This window comes from Hippichthys cyanospilos, chromosome 7 (assembly GCF_059441005.1).
Source record: "Hippichthys cyanospilos isolate Australia breed blue-spotted pipefish chromosome 7, RoL_Hcya_1.0, whole genome shotgun sequence".
NCBI classification, from domain to species: domain Eukaryota; kingdom Metazoa; phylum Chordata; class Actinopteri; order Syngnathiformes; family Syngnathidae; genus Hippichthys; species Hippichthys cyanospilos.
This window is the reverse complement of record NC_142375.1, coordinates 24,360,054-24,379,714: the sequence shown is the minus strand read 5'-3', so window position 1 is coordinate 24,379,714 and position 19,661 is coordinate 24,360,054. Positions and strand designations below refer to the sequence as shown.

At 55.5% G+C, this 19,661-nt stretch overlaps 2 protein-coding genes across 5 annotated transcripts in view; one reads left to right on the top strand and one right to left on the bottom strand.

The window, feature by feature from the left end:
• Positions 1–2,636, top strand: part of ift27 (intraflagellar transport 27 homolog (Chlamydomonas)) — a 13,579-nt gene extending 10,943 nt beyond the window's left edge. For all 3 annotated transcript variants that reach the window (XM_088419899.1, XM_088419900.1, XM_088419898.1), the window contains exon 8: positions 2,188–2,636. In XM_088419899.1, coding sequence (XP_088276025.1) covers positions 2,188–2,441 — 254 coding nt within the window. In that variant the 3' untranslated portion in view covers positions 2,442–2,636. The remainder of the gene's footprint in view (positions 1–2,187) is intronic.
• The window catches only part of cacng2b (calcium voltage-gated channel auxiliary subunit gamma 2b), a 21,250-nt gene extending 1,589 nt beyond the window's left edge, over positions 1–19,661 (bottom strand). Inside the window, exons 1-3 of one of the 2 annotated variants that reach the window (XM_088419896.1) lie at positions 16,439–18,626; positions 8,441–8,524; positions 1,579–1,719 (exon numbers count right to left, since the gene is read on the bottom strand). In XM_088419896.1, the coding sequence (XP_088276022.1) occupies positions 1,579–1,719; positions 8,441–8,524; positions 16,439–16,649 (436 nt within the window). In that variant the 5' untranslated portion in view covers positions 16,650–18,626. Of the gene's footprint in view, positions 1–1,578; positions 1,720–8,440; positions 8,525–16,438 lie in introns of both variants that reach the window. The other variant, XM_088419897.1, reaches the window with a different exon arrangement.

Sequence of the window (19,661 nt, the reverse complement as noted above, 5' to 3'; positions counted from 1 at the left end):
AGTTGATCTGGTCTAGCGTTTCCGCTGCCAAAGTTTGTCAGAGATGACCCCGAATGCCGGGGTCCACCTCCCTTTTCTCGGCCTCGACGCTCGGTTGCGCTCCGGGCCGCGGTCGTTAGCGGCGAAGGCTACCCGTGCCGCGGATTCGCGGCCACGTTTTTCCCCCTCCCTTCGCGCCTCTCGTCGGCCCTTTTTTGTCCTCTGATTCTTTTTTGTCCTTGTGTGTTTTTCCCACGCTTTGACTTTCTTAAGGAAGGATTTCCTGGCCGCACTTGGTGTCACGCCGTCGCCGACATAGCGGGAAAAAATCCGAATTTGCTGTTGCGGTACAGCGGCGATCAGCTGATAAATGTGGGGAAAAAACAAGAACCTTGGTCTTGGTTCTGCTCTACTTTACGGAGCGCACGTTTTTCTCTTGTTTTCTTTGAGCTTTTCCCACGATGCCGACTCCTCTCCCTCTGCGGGGTCCAAACTGGAGCGAGCCCCCCCCCCCACCTGACAGTGTGGCTTATTCTGTTTTGTGCCATTGTAGGATGTTTGAAAGTGTCCTTTATTGCGCGCGTAGCACCCTGGCCAGGAATAAACACGTGGACATAAAAAGAGACAGAGGGACAAATGTTCTTTGATTCAATGCTTTTTGTACTTTTCTTTTCTAAATCCCATCAGTGGAAACCTCATTTGAGCCAAAATGGCCACTGGGTGGCACGTTGGCCTTTCCGAAATAGGGAGGAGGCCTCGGCGGCCGTATCGTCAACTTTTCTGCGGTGCGGTTCTAGGCCGCGGCCCAGCGGGCTACGGCGGATAGCTCCGGCTAAAATCAACCTTCTTTTCCTCTCTCTTTGTCTCTCTCTCTCTCTCGGCTCTGTTGCTAGGCTAAGAGGAGCCACAGGGATTACGCGCTAAAAATAAGGTGTCCCTGAGCCTTTTTTTCTGCTCAGATATGTCTCAATCACTCTCCTCACTCTTTATCCCACTTTTATAACACGTTTGAGAGTTTTCTTGTCATACGTCATTATGGCGTTCACTCCCGCTCACATGGAGCGAATCAGAAAGTAGACAATAGTGGGCAACGATAGCGGCAAGCGGGCGAGCGCGAGGATTTCTCTTACGAGTCCGACGATTTCCGACCCCCGTTTCGGGAGGGTGGACTTCAAAACGCGCAAAAAATGTTCTCGTGTCTGCGTTTGAATAACCTTAATGCCGAATTTCATTTCCAAAAGGGGTCCCCGACCTTTTATTAGAAGGGGGAAGCGCTCGGCGTTTATAGGACCATATCGTGTCGAGACGGTCTGCGTCAATGTGGAAATGGGGCCTGAAAAAATCGGAGGCGGATGTTTTCATCCGACCGACCGATCGACCCGCCCGCTCGACTTTATTCGCCCGCCGTCTAAGCGCGTCGCGGGTTTGATTTGGGTCGGTACGGGCCTTTGTCACGTTTTCCCTGCGTTCCTTTCTGTCTTCGCCGCGTCCCCCGCGTCTCGCCGCCCGGGCGGTTCTCGCGCCCGGAGCCCCGCTTCCCCGGAGTCTTTTTTCCACTGGTATACCTCTGGACTCGCAAAAAATGGGGAAGGTTCTTACCCGCCGAGACGAAGAGGATGCCGGCGCTGAGGATGATGTTGTGGCGCGACTTGTAGAACTCGCTGGCGGCGATGCAAAGCCCCCCCATGAATAGCAGGATCACGCTCATGATGGGGAAGATGCTGGAGGCCCGCACCGCACCTGCCGAGCACGCGGCAAAATCCAAAGCTTTACGCGACTCGTCCGGGTTAGGTTTACGGAAAAAGGCCGGTCGGGTACGCGGCGCTCGCCCCGCGGGCTTTCGTCCTTTCTGTCGCCAGCCCGTCTCCTCTAGCGCGCGTTCCAGGTTGACCGGGCGCGCCGCTTATGACCGTCCAATTCGGAACGCCGTGGCCTTTGGGCGCGCTGCCACGGCCACTTTTGGACGCCTCGCCTTTCGCTTTTAAAGTCTTGAGCGCGAGTGGCTTTTATACGTACGATCTAGCGAACGCCGTCAAATCGTTCGGGTCTTTTGGAGCTGATCAGATTTTTGAACGGTTACGCGTTTGTGCCCGGTTTGACTTGGGCGCCGCCTCTGAAAAGAACCAACAGTTGTTGAAACTTGACCGATATCGCTTTTTTCCCTTGTTAACGTTAAAAAGGATACGGGCGTACTTATACCATTTTCAGTAACGACGACGAGGGTGACGACGGCGACGAAGATGATGACGGTGATGAAGACGATGGCGGTGAAACAACAAGACGGTAGCGACGACGGCGAAACAATGACGACGACGGCGACCAAACGTCCACCGCATGGACAAAGACGATCGCGACGACGGCAATGGCGGCGACGCGGACCGATGGAGATGACGGACGACAAAAAAAATTCTAATGGAGACGCGCCGTCCGCCCAGACGGTAACGTGGCTTCCATTTATTTGAAGTACCCGCGCCTCTTGGCCGAAGCGAGCGATTCAAGCGCTTGAATATATTTTTACAAATGGGATCGTCTTGTCCAAATGCCTTTCGTGACGCAAGCGCTCGGCGGCGATTTCAGTTTGGAAACGTCGGGGCGGCCGAAAAGTAACAAAATGTTCACGCTGAATAAAAAGGCCATCTTTAAGTTGTTTTTTAAAAGGATTTTTGGGTCTGTTTTTCTTTCGGCGGATTGCTGTGAAAGGGGGGATCGCCGAGCCCAAAAAGTTTGAGAAGCAAGCCCTGTTTTGGAAAGAAAATAGCATTAGGATTCAATTCAAGGTGAAACCTCAAAATAAAAATGAAATATTAGATTATGAGACTCGCCGTCGCGAGAAAAGGCAAGCGCGCAAAACACGCTACCGAAACGTGGCCGGCGTGACGTCCAGTCGGTGTAGGTGAGATAAAACGCGGGCGGAGTCGAGGTGGCGTCCCTCCGCCACTGCCGACGCTCGGACCGGATGAGGCAAAACGGTCTGTGGCCGCCTGCCTCGCCTATACTGCCGTACGCTGAATTAGAAGGTGCGTGTTGCGCAACACCTCCCACACCCCGCGTCTTGTCTATTTGCTCCTTTTCACATATGCTGCATTGTGCGCGCGCGCTCTTGACTTATGCTTTCATTATCTACGGTAGAGGAGAGCCTTTTAATTGTGGCTGAATTATGGAGGGGGCGCCGTGGGAGCTCCCCGCGTGCGCTCCTTACGCCATCCCAACAAGACGCACGCCGACGCGCCGTCGCCCGCCCGCATCACCCCGGCTCGGTCCTGTCCAAGCGGGGCGTTTCCCGTACGCGCTACGTACTACCTACGCATTGCGCGCGCGCGCACTGTCCACCCGCGTGGGAGAACCCGGCAGCAAAGGCGATCGTTCAAAACGTGGCGAAAAGGCCTGAAAATTGCCGGCGCGCCGGAGTAGCCGCTAGCATGTCGGCGTTTGTTCCTACGTAGCGAGGAGATGACTATTTCTGCCAAACGTTGGACATTTTGCAGTCGTTCCTTAAAAGGAGGCCGGGCGGGGGACGCTCGGCCGTCCCTTTTGCGTTTTGACTGCGAATTGCTCCGACCGCCCGACGTTATCGGGAGGGGAGGCGCGTCCCGCCGACGCGGGTCTTTTGCTCCTCGGCTCGTCCTCGGTAGCCGGCCTACTTTACCGGCGCGCGGTAAAACCTATCCAGCCCTCATCTTCAGCGCTGATCCGTCCAAAGTGACGTCGGGAAAAAGATTTTGTTGTGACGCTCCCGTCCCGGTAACGCAGCGCTAATACCGGGAGGCGGGGAGCTTTTGTGACGTGGGCCTCCCGTGACGTCGCGCGTGTCGCGCCGGGCTATTTTTGCGGGCGCGGAGGGGAGGCATATCAGCATTTACGCCAGTAATTTGGCCGGCTAAGCGCCGGCGCGCGCGCCTTTACGTGTTTGCTCTGCGGAGGATTACCTTTGTGACCTCGCCGCGTAGTTTCGACTGACCGGAGCGCCCCGCGGCTCATTTGCCGTACCCGCGGATCCCGCGCACGCGGTAAAGGCATTTATCCAAACGGGGCAAAAAGGATTTCACTCGCCGCTCGCTCTTTTTCAAAGAGTCGAACGATTTCCGAAAATTCTATGGTCACCCGACTCGGGCCGACTTTGAAAGGGTCGCGACTTCGTCAAATAGAAATACATGCGGGGGGTCCCGGACTCACCGCGCGGATCCGATCTTATAAATGACTCTGTACGCACCGCGCAGCCGTAAAGTATCGTATTGTGCCCCTTTTTGCCCCCGTTCCGTGGGATGAACTTTGCTCTTGCGCCGGGGTTTATTTTGTAGAAAACTGGTTTTGAAGCGGCCATTTTACATTCTGTTACGAGCCTCGCGGGCGGCAAGAAGGGCGCGGCGCTCGAACGGTCGGCGTCTTTAGACCGCTCGATATCTCGTTTCGCTTCCGTGCCGACGGCCGCTCGTTTAGCTCCAAACCGTCGAGACCGTCGTAACCCGAGGACCCCCGTGTTTACGTTGGACCCCTCAAAACGTTCAGAGGCGTCAGCCCCATCCACATAGATATACGCAGTGATCCCTCGCTACTTGGCGCTTGGATTTTGGCGCCCTCGGTCGGATTTTTCGAGGAAATCAAAAAGCTATAGTGTATTGCGGCGACGCGCCGTGAGGGTCTCTCGCACGCCGGGCAGACGAGGTAACCGAACGCACGGGCCCTCCTCGGACGCGGAACTACCGAAGCGCGCAGTAGGATGAGGAAACCTCATACGGTGTACGGCGAGTCAACGCTTCCCCTTTGAAGTCTAGCGCAGCCGCGGTCGTATTAGCGGCGGGCCGGGCAGTCGAATTCAAGTCGGCTCCGTACTTGATCAAACACGATAACGCCGGAGAGGTGACACTTGAAATGCCGTTTTATTATCAAAGAAATCTAGGGAAGAGATTTGCAACGGTCCGCTTTTGATGAAAAGCACGTGAATAAGGTCGGAAAGGTAAACGGTGATTTTTTCTAAAAACGCCAAACAAATTTCCATGAAAACCTCGTCAAGAGCGATAAATAAATGTGGCGAATATAAGGCGGAGGGACAGAAAGTGCAATGCTTTTCTGGCATTATGAAGAAAAAAGAGCTTTCCCTTCATTCTTGGTAAAGTATCCAAGATGTTTAGCGGAACGTCTTTACGTCAAATGGACAGTGTTGCATTCGCTGTCCTTGTTGACACGGGGGGGAAGTCTCTGCGTTGCCTACTGCGTCGCCTACTACGTTGCGAAGGGGGGTGCTGGTGCGTGCGCGGAGGCGGGAGGGGGGAGGGGGGAGGGACGCCTTCGGGGGCGAGCTATGTTTCTCCCTCAGTGCTCATAGAAAGGCAGGCCGCTCTCGCTTACATAATACGCACATGTACACATCCGACCGGGACAGACCTCCGCGTGCGCCGCGTGCGCCGCGTGCGCGTGTGTTTTCACCACTTGGGGAGGCTGAAGAATGACGAGGACGCTCCGGGAAGGAGTCCGCATGAAATGATGACCGCACCATACAAGCGGTCATCGTTGTAAAGAGGATTTAACCACCGGCTGACTTTTCAATGACGTGATGCGCACCACGCGGCCGTGTTGTCAGGTAGAAAAGAAGAAATGTTCTTGACCTCATTGCAGCTAAAAAGGAAGCTCCTTTCCTTAAAGTTTCATTTTTGTAGCGCCCTCTATATGTGACTTTAAGGACATTATTGCTTGAGTAATGTACATTAAATATGAAATATGCCCTTGTCAGGGAGAAGAAGAACAGGAAGTTAGTGACCTCATAGCAGTTAAAAGGAAGTTCCTTGCTCATAGTTTAATGTACTTGTAGCGCCCTTCATAAGTGACTTTCAGGACATTATTACAAGGACAATGCACCTACAGTGTCACGTCAACTGTCGATTTCCTTTTTAAACAAGAGAGAAAGAAGGTTGTTCGAGTACCGTATAAGATGTACGAAACAGGCCCTTGTCAAGAAGAAGAAGAAGAAAGCAGCTAAAAGGAAGTTCCTTTGTCAAAGTTGAGTATTCTTGTATGGTCCTCTATAATAAGGGCATTATTACAAGTGTAACGTACATACAGTATAACATTACGTATGGCGAGAACTAAGTGGCGCCCGCGAGCCACGTTGTGTTGGACAAAGGTATAAGGACGCAAACTTTTTCGTGAACTTTGAGCGAGTCGAAAGCCGTCAACGGTGACCGCGTGAAGCGCGACAATCCGGGACCGCTAAAGGGCAGGAAGGAGGACGGTGTGGCGGGGGGGGGGGGGGCGAAGGGCAAGGGGAAGGGTAGCGAGGCTGTCGCCGTCTCCCAGCGGCCCGCCAATTAGGACACTTTGGTCTATAAATACTGGCGGGCGGCTGCCTTATGTGGGTCAAACCTCCTCCCGTCCTCCCCGGCGTCCTCCCCGGTGTCCTCCCTGCCCATCTGTTTGCGCGTCCCCGTCGAGGCCCGACAGCTGGTCCGCAGCGGGCGGATAGACGGCGTGACGGGCCGGGGCCGGGTAGAAGGCACGGACAAACGTGCGGGCGTCCCCCTCCGGATCGTCATTTAACTCCCGTGTCCCGGTGTATCGCGACCCATTAACGGAGACGGATTCCCGAGTCGTCCTTGCCGTACCCGCCGCCGAGATCTTCCCCGTGCCGACATATTTTCCCGCGTCTGACGTGGCGCCCTCCGATAGTAGGGCTAGGCGTCAGGGTTATGGGTCGCGACCTATTGGTATAGCTATCCGTACATCTGTTTCCTCATCATGGCCGTCAAACGCTAACACGTTTTCCCATATCGCCGTTTGACATCGTACCCTCCAATAGCGTCGTCGCTTTGGAAACGTACCGTATATTCCCGTATCCTCGTTTCAGTTACGTAGCATTATAGCCCTGTCGGTATTGCCGCCCCGACACTATATATTCCCGTATCATTGTCCGAGATCATTGTTGCGCTAAAAACATTTCCCACTTTGTGGTTTGACGCGGTATCTTGCAATAACGTATCTTTGGCAATACGGAATGTACGGGTCTTTCTTTAAAACGACCCGGCGCCGTCCGTTCCGAAACGTCGTCAAAAGTACTGGCGGCGGCGGCGACGCTCGCTATCGCTCTCCGCGCCCGGTCCGGAGACGGGCAAAAAGGTATGGAACGCCCCCGTTTAAAAGGGCGTCAAACCGCCCGTAAAATCCGACAAAATTCCGAGGCCCCGCGGCGCCGGACGCGGGAGCTCGTGCTTTCATGTCTTCGGTCATCTCGCGTGTCAAGCGAGCGCGTTCGGTGTCCGCTGACCTACATTGTGCACAAGCAGATGCGCCGCAAACGCTGTAGGGCAAAGGCAGAGAGAGTGCGACAGCCGTCCTTAGCGCTACGTAGCGCGAGCTTCAACCTAAAAGTCAAGACAAAAGTCAGACTTGTTAGCTCGACTTTGCTAGCGCGAGCCATCTGTGCCGCGTTTCTGCCTTTTGCTTGTATTAGCATAGCCAACGGGGAGGCCTTCATTTTGGAAACCTTCCGTCATGAACAAGGTAATGCGGCCGGAATAAAAATAAAAAAAAGATAACTTTGTATAACTCAATAACTTCCTGTTCTTCTTCCTCTCCCTGACAAGTTCCTCTTTCCTTTATTATGTTGTAGTCTATCTACATTACACTTGTAAAAATGCCCTTCAAATCACCTATAGAGGGCGTGACAAGAAGACGAAACTTCCCGTTAGCTGCTATGAGATCAATAACCTGTTTGTCTTCTTCTTGACAAGCGGACTGGGAAACTGCCTGTATAGTACTTTTCCTTTATTTTGGAAAGCCTCCTGTGCTAATATTGTGAAATATAACGAAAGGCCGCTAACTACAAAAATGGCATTCTTTTTAATCCATTCAGCCACTAGGTGGTGCAAAGAGGAGCGCTACGTCGAGACGGTTTTTGCATGTTTTTCCCTGCTGCGCAATGCCTTTGTGGCGTCGCAATAATTGAGCGTCGCTACTCGTTTGTCACTTTCTTTTTGAGCTCATCCAATATTTTCACATTTTTTTCAAGGGTCCAGACATGAAATTCCAGATGCTTAAGTACATGAAGGACATTAGTTTCCAGATCGTCAAACGCGGATACTTAAGCTGGGGTCGGATGTCTGGAAAAACTAAAAAAGTGAAACTACGTCCCTGGCGTCGAATGAGTTGGATTGCAATTGCTCAAAAAGTTGCCATCTCTTTCTCCTTCCTTCCGCCGCTATCGCAAGTCCGCGTACGTCCGCAAGAAAGGTCGGTGCGGAAAATGGCGGGCCGAACACCGTTCCCGCGGCCGACAGCCTATTTTTCAAGTGGTCGGGCGGCTTCTAAATGCGGCGGTGTTCATTCGCGCTTCTTTTTCTGCATCGTCTCGCGACGCCAGGACGGCCGTACCGGACCATCCGGATCTAAAAGCGGGAGGAGCTCTCGTCGGATACGCGCGGCCGCGATGAGGACGCCTCGAAGCCCGGATTGCAGACGGGGTCGGACTCACGTAGGAAGTACTCCGAAGCGTCCGCCTCGTAATCGGCGTCCTCCGGGAAGTGATCTATCTGTTTGCACATGCCCTTGAAGGAACCTGGCGGACACAGAAAGAAAATGCAATCGGTCAATCCGCAGAAAGAAAATGCAATCGGTCGATCCGCAGAGGCGACGGAGGAAAGGCCGCGCGGACGGGCGGCACGGCCGCATTTTGCCCCGCGCCTTTTCGTCCGGGGGCCCGTCCCGGCCCGCCGGCTCTTTCCGACGGCGGATTCGTCATTAAACCGCAATTGGGACGAGCGGCGCAGGCGCATAGGCGGAGCGGGAGGGGCAAACGGAGCAGCCCGCCTTGGTGCCCGCTTGACTTTTTCGCCTCGGCGAGCGGAACGCGGAGAGTTTCCGTGCCCTCCTCGCCGCCTTTTTCCCGCTCGGCGCCATCGACCCTTCCCAAATTCAAACCCGCCGGTCGCCGTGCGCGCGGCCTGCCCTCGCGTCGGCGCGTACGTATGTACGTAGGAATAAAGAAACGCTACCACGCACGCTACCGACCCCTAAGAGAAAAGATTACGCGAGGATGTTAGTATAGCGTGTAAAGCCACGCCCCTACCCGAATGCCCGTTTTCCTTTTGCGGCGGATGTTTGCGTTTTTTGAAAGCGGCCCCGTCGGCGGTCGGCCCCGACCTGGTTTTGCGTCCGGACTCGACTTCCTGCCCCGTTTCGTCGCAGACGCGACAAAGAAAGTCCATAAATAAGATGAAGAAGAATGGACGGCCGTCACCGCTGGGGATGACGGGTCGGCCAAGCTTGGGTCATCCGTTTCAAACGTGACGGGCGCACGGCTTTAAAAAAAAAAAAGACCATAAGGAATAAATGTGAACGGATGTAAAAGGGAACATGTGTTCTTAAAACGAGAATAAAGGGAAGAGGTTTTTTAGTACGTAAAGACACGGATACGTGAAAAGACATATTTAATGGACGGACCCGCGGGAACGTGTAGGAAAGCGCGTTTGGAAACGCCTTCCAACGTACTCGCCAGTCCGCTCCAACATCCTTACAAATACGCTTGAGCGTACTTGTCGGGGGGGGAACGATAAAAACGGAAAGCTAAAAGAAGACGCGGCGGAGCTGAAATTCCACCCGCGTGGCCGCAACATATACATCAAATACCAACGCATGCTTTTTTCAAAGAATCTGGCATCAAAAGTACAAGTGGCATCAGTACTCGGTATCGCTACATGCTCAAGAGTTGAGTACTGGTAGCGGTATCCTTCCGGAAAAAAAAAGACTAAAAAAGTTCCGTCCCGGGAACAAGTGCTTATTATGAATTTTCTTTCAATATACATAAATCCCTCCGATATATTATCGTTATTGCCATTTGAGTAACGCGTCTTCATCTATCTTTTGACGCGACAAAAACGTTGAGCGAGTTGGGTAAGAAGACTAAAACTATGCAAGCGCGTTGTTTTCTGCACAGACCTTGTTATTCTATTCACATTTTAGCCGTTAGGGGGCGGTCAAGCACAAAACTGGCCGCCCAATCCGCTCATCGAAAAGGGAAGGTTCCATAGCGACCTGGATGCCGATAGCCATTGCCAAGCGTTTGGCCTGGGCAAATTCGGCTGCTGTTTAATTATTGACGTATCAGCGCGCCTGCTTTTTCACGTCCGACGGGAAGAGGAGATTTTTCCCTTCAAATGGAGAGCAAATTCATTGAAAGGTGACTCCACGTACTGCTGAAGCCAGCCCTTTGCGCGTGATCCCTTTGAGGAAAATTCCATACTGGAGTAGAAAAGTCTGGCGAATAAGCTTCGTGTGTTTTGCGGGGAAAGTTTGTGTATCAAAAGTATCAGCGCTTTGGGCGCTTGGTATCTGGGACTACTCTTTCGCGATCGACAGTTTGCGACATACGCTTGTGTGTTATGATTGGGAATCATATATATATATACGTGTGTATGTATATAGGGCACTTTCTTGCGTCGTTTCGGATAATGACGGTTTCTCAAAGAAAGAAAAGGCGGCTCCCGAAACGCAAAGACGCGCACGGCGGCGAATAAGAGAGGAGCCGGGAAGTTTCCATAAAAAGCGCGGCATCGTCCGTGTATGCGTTTCACACCTCGCCAGGCCGCTAAGTTGTGGCTACGTGCGTCGGACACGTCGCCCGCATGGGCGCCTCGTGTCGCCTCTGAATACTTTATACAAAGTGGCCTTTTGTGGCGGGCGGGAAAACACGGCTACGCTTGCCCGAGTTCTTTCCCCTTCCCCCGCCTTTGCAAAAGTAGGTCCGCTGCTCGTGTCCGCCGCTCGTGTCTTCCTTCCGCTGAAACGCCTCCTTCCCTCCGGTCGCCCCATCGCAAATACGAATCCGCCGATTTGAAAGGCTGACGTCAAAGCCCAACCCGCTTTCCCCCCTGCCCGCGTCGCCTGCCGTATCGGCGCGCGTACGGATATCCAAAATAAATATACGAGGCCGGAACCCATTCGGCCATTTCCACCTAAAACGATCGGGGATGCAAACGGAGCTCCGGGACGGGTGCCTCCGGGTTCCGGCGTCGGCCAGGTACCGCAGCGGCCCGTGAATCGGGCGCGGAAGAAGTCGGCGCGGACCGACGGAGACCGACGCCGGCTTTACGGGCCGGGCCGAGCCCTGAAACCTTTTACGGCTCGGTCACGCCGCCTCGGCTTCGCTTGGTTGACTCCAAATTTACGCCGGGTTGATGGCGGTGGGCGGACGCTCCTTTTTTTTTTTTTATTACGCGCATCGCACTTAAGTGCCATCGCACTTAAGGCACGTTTGGCCGGGCCGCTCACGGGCTTCGAAAGGGCCGAGGCCAGGCGGGCGTGGGAATTCAATGGAAAGGCCTCCCGCCGGCGAGGAAAAACGACGACGCGGAGACGAGCGGAAGCGCGTGACGAGCTTTTGGGAAAAAGGATGGGTTCTCGCCCCGAGGCCAACGTTTGTTTTTGAAAGGTGGGCCTTACGCTAAAAACGGCCTCCAAAATATATTCGGAAAAATCTAGAAATAGCATCGGTCCCAAGAAAAGAAGTAGAAGGAGATGGGTTAGCGAAACGCTTCCGTACTTACGCCGTCGCCTTCGTTTCTCTATTTGATCCCGGCGCTCTTTTATGACGTGGCGCCGTCGTGAAAACCGCTCTCAATCTTACGCGCTGCGCTGTCCCTGTCAAAAAATCCTGCTCCTTTTTCCACTTGAGCAAATCATCTGGCGGCGGAGGCTAAAGTAAAGGCGCGGGATGCGCGAGGGAGGTCTGCGGTGCGGGTCACGTGAGCGCGCCCCGCTCTCCTCGCTAGTAGCGGAGGGCCATCGCAACAGGTCGCGCGCGTCTGCGGCGTGCGTCTGCGGCGTGCGTCTGCGGCGTGCGTGCGTGCGCGTCAGCCACGTTTGCCAGGTTGGGCCGCCGCGACGACGGCCCGCTTTTTTGTGTGCGTAAGGAACGCGGCGGGGGGGGACAAGCGTGTGTGAAGGGTTGGCGGACGGTGAGGAGGGAATGGGGGGGGGGCTATGACTCATCCGCCGCATGGGCCTCCGGCTCATCGCTCCGCCTCGCTCGTTCGCTGCATAGCAACGGCCGTCCAAAGGCTCGTATAGGTCCATGGCAACCCATGCGAGCGCTCTTTCCGCTCTCGCCGGGGGATCTTTTTTGCTTCCGGCCTTCCCGGCTCCCGAGAAAAAAAAGAAGCGGCCCCCGAAGCCGGGTCGACCCGGCGGCGTGAAAGAAAGGGTCTCAAAAAGCCGGGCCCCAAAGTGCTTCCTTGGAAAATTTCAGCCCCCCCCGAAAGCGAGCCTCTTTTTCCGCCTTCCTTCTCCCCCCGCCCCCTCCCGTCGCGTCACGCCTTCCGCCTCCTCGTCGGCCGCCGCCCCGCGCCCCTCGCCCCTCGCCCCGTCCTTCCTCGGCCCGCCCGCCGACCCTTCCCCCGTTTGTGGAATCTCCTCGAAGGGGAAGCGCATTTATGCGCGTGTTACGGCGCCGGGCCCTCGCGAAGGCTCACATTTTCTCCAAACAAGCGGGAAATATCAAATACGGCCGGCTCGGAAAGGTGATTTACTCGGCGAAACTTTTGCTCATCGAAAAGGCAGCGTACGTATATATCGACGTATACGCGTGGATTTTGGGAATACGGATGAAGAGCGGTCTCGGCGGGCAGCCATTTTGACCATTTTTGCCCAATAAAAAGGACACGGCGGTTCCCCGCGCCGCGTCATTTTCGGTCGATGGAAAGTAGTAAAATTAACGGCTTTGCGTCTTTGGGCCAAAAAAGGTCCGTCGGGATGCCGCTTCGCATTCGGAAGGGATTTCTTTTTCGAAGCGTCGATCGGGCCGGCGATCCTTGCGCGAGGATGGGCCCCGCCCGCGTCCCGATTCACGGCGCCTCCCGGAGAGAGAGCGAGAAGGCGCCCGGGCAAGATGTTAGTCATTGTTCGCGCTCTCGTTTGTGGATGACTAAGCCCGGTCGTCATGGCGATGGCCGCAGCGCCCCCGCCGGATCCTCCCGGTATCGATGCCCGCTTACTATTATTATGATCGTCGGTCTCCGTCGCGAAGCGCTTTGTCTCCGAGCGCGAGGAGGCGGTAATCGGTCCCGTCGTTCCGGATCCGCGTCAAAGGCGCGACGTATCGAAACGTGTCGATATAACTTTAAACGGCGACTTCAAACGTGTCGTTCTTGTTTCTTAACGGTCAAAAGAGTACAAGCGAAAGGTCGGCCTTAATGGCGACATTTGCAAAGAATTCAGCTGGTTTTTCCACTTTCTGGCGTTCAAGCCGCTTGTGGGCCGAGTTTGGTTTTTGCCCACTGACAAGAGAGCGCTTCTGGATAGAGATAGGGGTCGCACGCGCGCACCCTGGGAAAACATCGCACCTGTTTCTTTTGCTGGGAAGGAAAAAGCCGCTCATTTTTTGTACTTTCCAAAATCGACTCAAAACGCCTTTGCGGGCCGAAACGAAATCGTTTGCTGGGAAGAAAAATCGACACTTTTTTTGGAGGGGGGGGCAGCGACAATAGAGCGGAGTCTATACCTCTGTCACGTATACGGGATGTATATATATATGGAGAGAGAGAGAGGGAGGGAGAGGGAGAGAGAGGTCACTCCCTTTGGCTGCGGGATGACAGCACGGGCGGCCTGTCAGCACCTTCCCGCCAAGCGTTAAAGAGGGCGCGCGGAGGTGCCAGCGGAAGGCGCAGGCAGCACTGCCACGCGAAGCAACAACAAGCATCAGGTGACATCAGCGTGACGACACACGCCTCGTGCCTCGCGCTTACTGGCTGGCTTCTCAGCCCCACGCGCTGTACAAGAAATCCATTTTCAGGGGCGCCCTTTGCCAAATATGAGCAGAGCTGATTATTTGCTCTCATTTTTTGCCGCCGTATATCCTGTTCTTTGGTCATCTGGAGAAAAACGGGGCCTTTATTGGACTGAACATTACAGTAAGACCTTTTCCACAAAAAGTTGGAGCCGTACCGTTGACTTCACGCGGTACATTTTGTAATCGTGGATTGTTTTCACTCCGTCAAAACGATGCTGTTTTTACAGGAAAATACCGGTACCGTTAAATGACATTTTCTACAGCGGCGGTAAAAAATGTTGACTCTACACAGTACGTTTTGTCATTTGTCCAAAAAAAGGCGTTTTTACCATTAAATACCAGCGACTTGGGCTCCCAGAAAAGTACCATTAAATGACGGTTTACGGTAAGAAAAAATGGATACTGTTGATTTTACACAGGACATTTTGTAATCGTAAAATCAACCGCGTCGATCATTTTATACCGTAAATGCAGAAAGTGTTTTCCCGCGATTTGACAACACTTTTCTGGCAACCAAATAGCCCGTATTTTACCGCCATTTCTTTTCTTAATAGTTTTGTTCTAGAAAGCGCCATGTGCTGATATTGTCTTTGATGAAAGAGCGCAAAATGTTTTTAAGCCATTCGTCCACTAGGTGGTGCACCAAGACAAATGTCTTGTATGTCAAGACGGTCTTTGCATGTTTTTGTTGTTGTTGTTGTCTTTTTCTCATTCGCGATGCGTGATATTTTACGAGCCCAAAGCGTTCCACGTCATTCTGCATGCTTTCGTCCCCGTACTTCCAAATATTTTGACCTAGCCGGCCTATTTGGCTCCGCGTTCAAAAGCCGTTCCCAAGAAGAAATGGCATAAAAGACATTGTGGTGTGTCTCCACAGCTTGAAAAGAATTGAACCTTGCTAGGTTCACTGACTTCAGATGTCCCCCGTAAGAATGATGAACACACACACGCACACGCGCGCACACGAGCGCTCGCTCACATCTCATTCCCAGAAACATATCTGGTGTCACACACGCGGCGGCGGCGTGATGGAGATTAATGGCGCCACTTAGGGCCCGCTGAGCTCCACCTGTCACGGTCCGCCGGAACCGGACCGCCGCGGCGGGCGAATCCGCTCCCAACTAAATCTCAACGTCTGCGCTTCCGTTGTGCGTCTTTGATGTTTACGAGCACGCACGCGGGCGGACCGCCGATCCGCGCGCGACCATATTGGCTAATTCCATGATCCGACGGCTCGACGGTTACAAACGCTCGATGGCTTGATTTCCAAAACGGGCGCCGATGAGATCATCATCTTTCAGGTTGACCAAAAAGTCGGACGCCGCCTGCTACATTGTGGTCGCTAATCACAAAAACCGAGGCGCGCCGAGGACTAAATTGTCTTTTTGACGTTTGCGAAGCGCGGGCCGCTCGCTTCTTCGCCGTTCACGCCGCCACTCTGTCTTCCATATGAACAAAGTGCAGACGCACGGAAGGCCCGCGTGCAAAACGCCGACGTCTTTTTGACGTCGACGAGAAATTCGTCCGGCGCGCGGATAAAACGCTCGTTTCCGAACAGAAGCGTGGACGAGTCTTTACTGCTCGCAAATCTACGGGCGACTGCGTCGCTTCTGCAAAGTTTTACGAGACGGGCAGAGCGCTCGGTCTCGGATAAAATGCGGACGTTAGCCGTAGCGAAGCCTCGCGTGCCTTTTTGACGCGTTTGCCGGTAAGATGACTCCATCCGCTCGCTTGTTTGCAAACCGGAGCGCCGGTGAGCGGATTCGCCGCCCCGCGTGTTTTTGATGTTTCCGTCCTCCGGCGCACCAACGAGTTCATCCGGACGCGGATCAGTTGAATCGGGCGTCTTCTCTGAGGAGGGAACCGTCAACGACCTGCCGGATTGCGGCCTTTGAGGACCGCGGTCTTCGGCGCCGCCCGAACACATAAGCCGGCGGAAGCCTCGAAATCCCGGTCGGCGAAGACACAAACCGACATCAAAGACCCGCACCGAAGCGAGGGCGTCCGGGCCCGGAGGCTTCGGACCTTTCCGTCCCCGGCGCGCCCGGTTCAAATGCGTTCGCGCTCGCCCGAATCCCGTCGACCGTCCCGATCTCTTCCGGGAGGACGGAAATATCAAGAACCTGCGGGATTGCGGTCTTTGAGGACCGTCTTTGGTGCCGCCTATATATCAAGAACCTGCGGGATTGCGGTCTTTGAGGACCGTCTTTGGTGCCCGCCTATATATCAAGAACCTGCGGGATTGCGGTCTTTGAGGACCGTCTTTGGTGCCGCCCATACACATAAGCCCCGCCGGCTTATGTGTATGTAAGCCTCGAAATCCTATCGGTCGGTATAGCGGTCTTTGAGGACCGTCTTTGGGCGGCCTTCGGTGCCGCCCAAACACATGAGCCGGCGGAATCGGGATCCCGTCGGTCCGAGACGCCAAGCAACATTTTGGCGCGACCCGAAGCAATTTCGTCAAAGACCCCAAAGCAAGGGCGTCCCGACCCGGCCCTCGGGGCTCACCGCCCGCCGCCTTTCGGACCTTTCCGTCCTCCGGCGCGCCCGATTCCAACGGGAATGGGGCGTCTTCTCCAAAACCTGCGGGACGGCGGTCTCGGAGGGTATCGGCCGAAGACGTAAACCCGGGGAACCCCCCCTCTCGGGCGGGCGGGCGGGCGGGCCTCCGTCCCGTTTGCGTCTCACCTTCCAGGCAGCAGGTCCTCCAGAGGCCCGAGTGCGTCATCACCTCCTCGTTCTTCTTGCTGGTCTCGTTCTCGTTGTTGCTCTTGATCTTGCAGACGCCGCGCGAGTACAGCCAGTAGTCCGTTCCCACGGCGATGGTCATGAGGCTGAAGGCGGCGAAGGCCCCCACCGTGGTCAGCAGCATCTGAACCCCGCGGTCAAACACGCCCATGTTGCCGCATTCCACGAAGGGGGGGCCCCCTTTCCTCTTCACGTACAGGAAGTAAATATTTGTGAGTTTGCGTCGCCACGCCAGCTCGGAAAAGGGGGGGTGGGCGGCGGGCGGGCGGCGGTAGCGGGGGGCCGCGGGGGGGGCGGGGGAATTAGGGGAGCTCGGGGGAAATCGTATGGTTGGTTTTGGGTGGGGGGTCGCCGACCAGGTGAGAAAAAAAGAAGAACCCTCTCAAAGGGGGTGGGGGCGGGGCCAGGGGGTCGGGGGGGGGGGTCAAAGAGACGCCAAAGTGGAACGAGCGAGCCACCTAAAAAAAGTTGATCCCACGGGAGGGAGGGAGGGAGGCCGCTTTGGAAGCCCCGCGAAGGCCGAACCCCGATAACGGGATGGGGGTGGGGGGGGGATGGGGGGGCGGCCTCTGCTCAGGCGCACGCGCTCACATACGCGCACGCAGCACAAACTTTACGAGCTCGCGTACGGATGTGGAAAACGGGCCACCCGGTTGTCGCCCCCCCGGAAAAAAAGCCGGCCCAAAAATCCCGCCTTGAATCAGACCTGCTCTACGGGTGCAAAACTGCCATTTTGAAAAAAGAAGCCCACCGCGGACGCCCCTCGGCACATGTGGAAGTAATCCATCGGAGAAAAGGAGACGCGGATCAAAGCTTGGCTGGCCTTCCTCCTAAAATTCCGGTCCCCGGTTTCCATGCGGGCTCCTGGCGGGGGGGCGCATCCAGGCGCGGGGCGGCCCGGGCATCGGCGCTCATGCGGCCGGCCGACGGAGCGCGGAGGCGGCGGTTGACGAGGAAGGGAAGGGGGAGGCGGAGGAGGAGGAGGAGGAGGAGGAGGCGGCGGCGAGGGAGCCGGAGGCTTAGCGGGACGACGCGCGAGCTTTGCCGCATCCGCGCGCCTCTCGGTAGCGCGTCCCGCTCACGATGGGCCGGCCGCCGTCCTTTCCTCCCCGGCTCGACGATTCGCTCGGCCTTTTCTCTTTCCCGATCTCGCTCCGGCGACGCGTCGATCCGCCGCTCGCTCGCTCGCTCGCTCGCTCGCTCCCTCCCTCCCTCTCGCTCGCTCGCTCGCTCGCTCGTCTTCTCGCCGGAGCTGAGAGAAGAAGAGAAGAGGACGAGGAGGAGGAGGAGGAGGAGGAGGATGCTTAGAAGCCGTAGATGAAAAAAAAAAAAAGCACACAAGCAAAGAGGAGGAGGAAGAGGCCGGCGCTTCATAAATAAAAATGTCCTTTTCCACAAGTCGGCGACACACGCCACGTTTCCACACGTAAGGAAATATACGCATTGGAAATGAATATCCTCTCTCGTAAAGACAGGCCTCCGCCGTCCAGGACGACGCGGATGCCACCCCGCCGGGGTGAGGAGGGGATTTTTTTCCACGTACGCGTGCGTGCCATCTAAGTCGACTCCCGGGTTCCTCGAACACCAACGCGGAATCGGCCGGGCGGTGTCGTTTCATTGTCAGGAAGCGCCTCGAGCGGGTTAGCGACATGTTCCAATTCAGCGGCTCTTCATTCGAAAAGAGCCAGGTATTCTTCCCGGTCGCGACACGGAAATGCGTTCCAGGAGATTTGCCCCACGCTTTACCCGCGACCTATTTGTCCAATCTTCTCTCACGAGGGAGCTGAAATCTCACCCGGATGGCGAGGACGCGTCGACGCTCGCCTGGGCTCAAATACCGGGAGAAGGAAAAGGAGCCCAAAACGCTCCCAAAATGGCGGCGCGTCGCCCGGTAAGGTCGGGCTAGGGAGCGCGGCGGCGGTACAACGTGACACTTTGCGCCGTTCCGCCGTCGCTTTATGAGGAGAGGCGCGAAGCGCGGCGGCGCCGGAGTCACGTTCGCGGGTTCCGCGGCGCCGAAAGGGACGGCTCCCGGCGCGACTTGCCCCGCCATCGGTCTCCGGCCCGCTCACGCGACCGAGATGCGCGCACATAAAGGCGTGCGGCGCGGCCGCCCGGCCGGGCCGCACGCTACGCTGCGCACGCTTTGTACGTTCTCTGCCTGCCGCACTGAAGGCGCATGCTAATGGCTAGCGGCTTCCTCCCCTTTGCGTCGCGTGCCACTCGGCGGGCTCGGGCTTCGCTCGAAGCTTTTCGGGGCCGAGTCTTCAAATTCGCATCGCCCCGTCGGGCGCGGTCCCGTCCGACGGGCCCGTCCTGTCGGTCGGCCGCGTCGTCCGTCCGCGCGCTCGTCGTCCGTCCGTCGGCCACGCCGTCCGCCGATCGTCCGTCTCTGTGCTCATGCTGTACTTTCCATGTGATGCGAAATGAATTCTTCCACATCCTTCTTTGGAGTATTTGGGCAATGTTGAAATTTGACACGTTGTCAACATTGGGTGAAATTAGGGTGAAACATGTGTCTGCTGTCTTCTTTGATGCGAAAGGCCTTATTCCACGTCATTCTTGCGGTATTTTAGCCAGGCCACGGAAAACCCCTGTTAGAGTGATAACTAAGCAGTCGGCGCCATGTCGAAATTTGACACGTCCGCATTGGGTGAAATTTCAGCTTCCTGGTCTTTTCTTTCAATGCTTTGGCTTTCACATCATTCTTGGCGTATTTTAGCCAAGCGGTGGCCCGATCCCGCTAGCGTTGAAATTTGCGATGTTGTCACCAGCTGGGTGAAATTTCAGCTCCCCGGTGCCTTCAACGCAAATTGTACAAAATACCGCGAAATGCTCAATTTTACCGGCGACCGCGTTTTTCTCAAACCCCGCAGCTTTGGAATATCTATCTGCCCGCTGTTTTTGTTGTTGTTTTTTCCCCGTCCCTCCCAGGTGTTCATTTTACGAACAAGCAAAACCATCGCACGCTCGATTTTTTGTTTTTTTTTCATCCGTAATGAGACCAAAGAATGAATTTGGCTGCGAGCGAGACAAAAAAGCAACAAGTTCCCCGGCGGCCCTCCAACGCTTGAGGATGAAACGACACGAGGGCTGGTGGTGCTCGAAAGCGGGGGACGCTGCAGTTGGCGTCAATGTCCGTCCTCTGCCTCTGCCTCTGCCT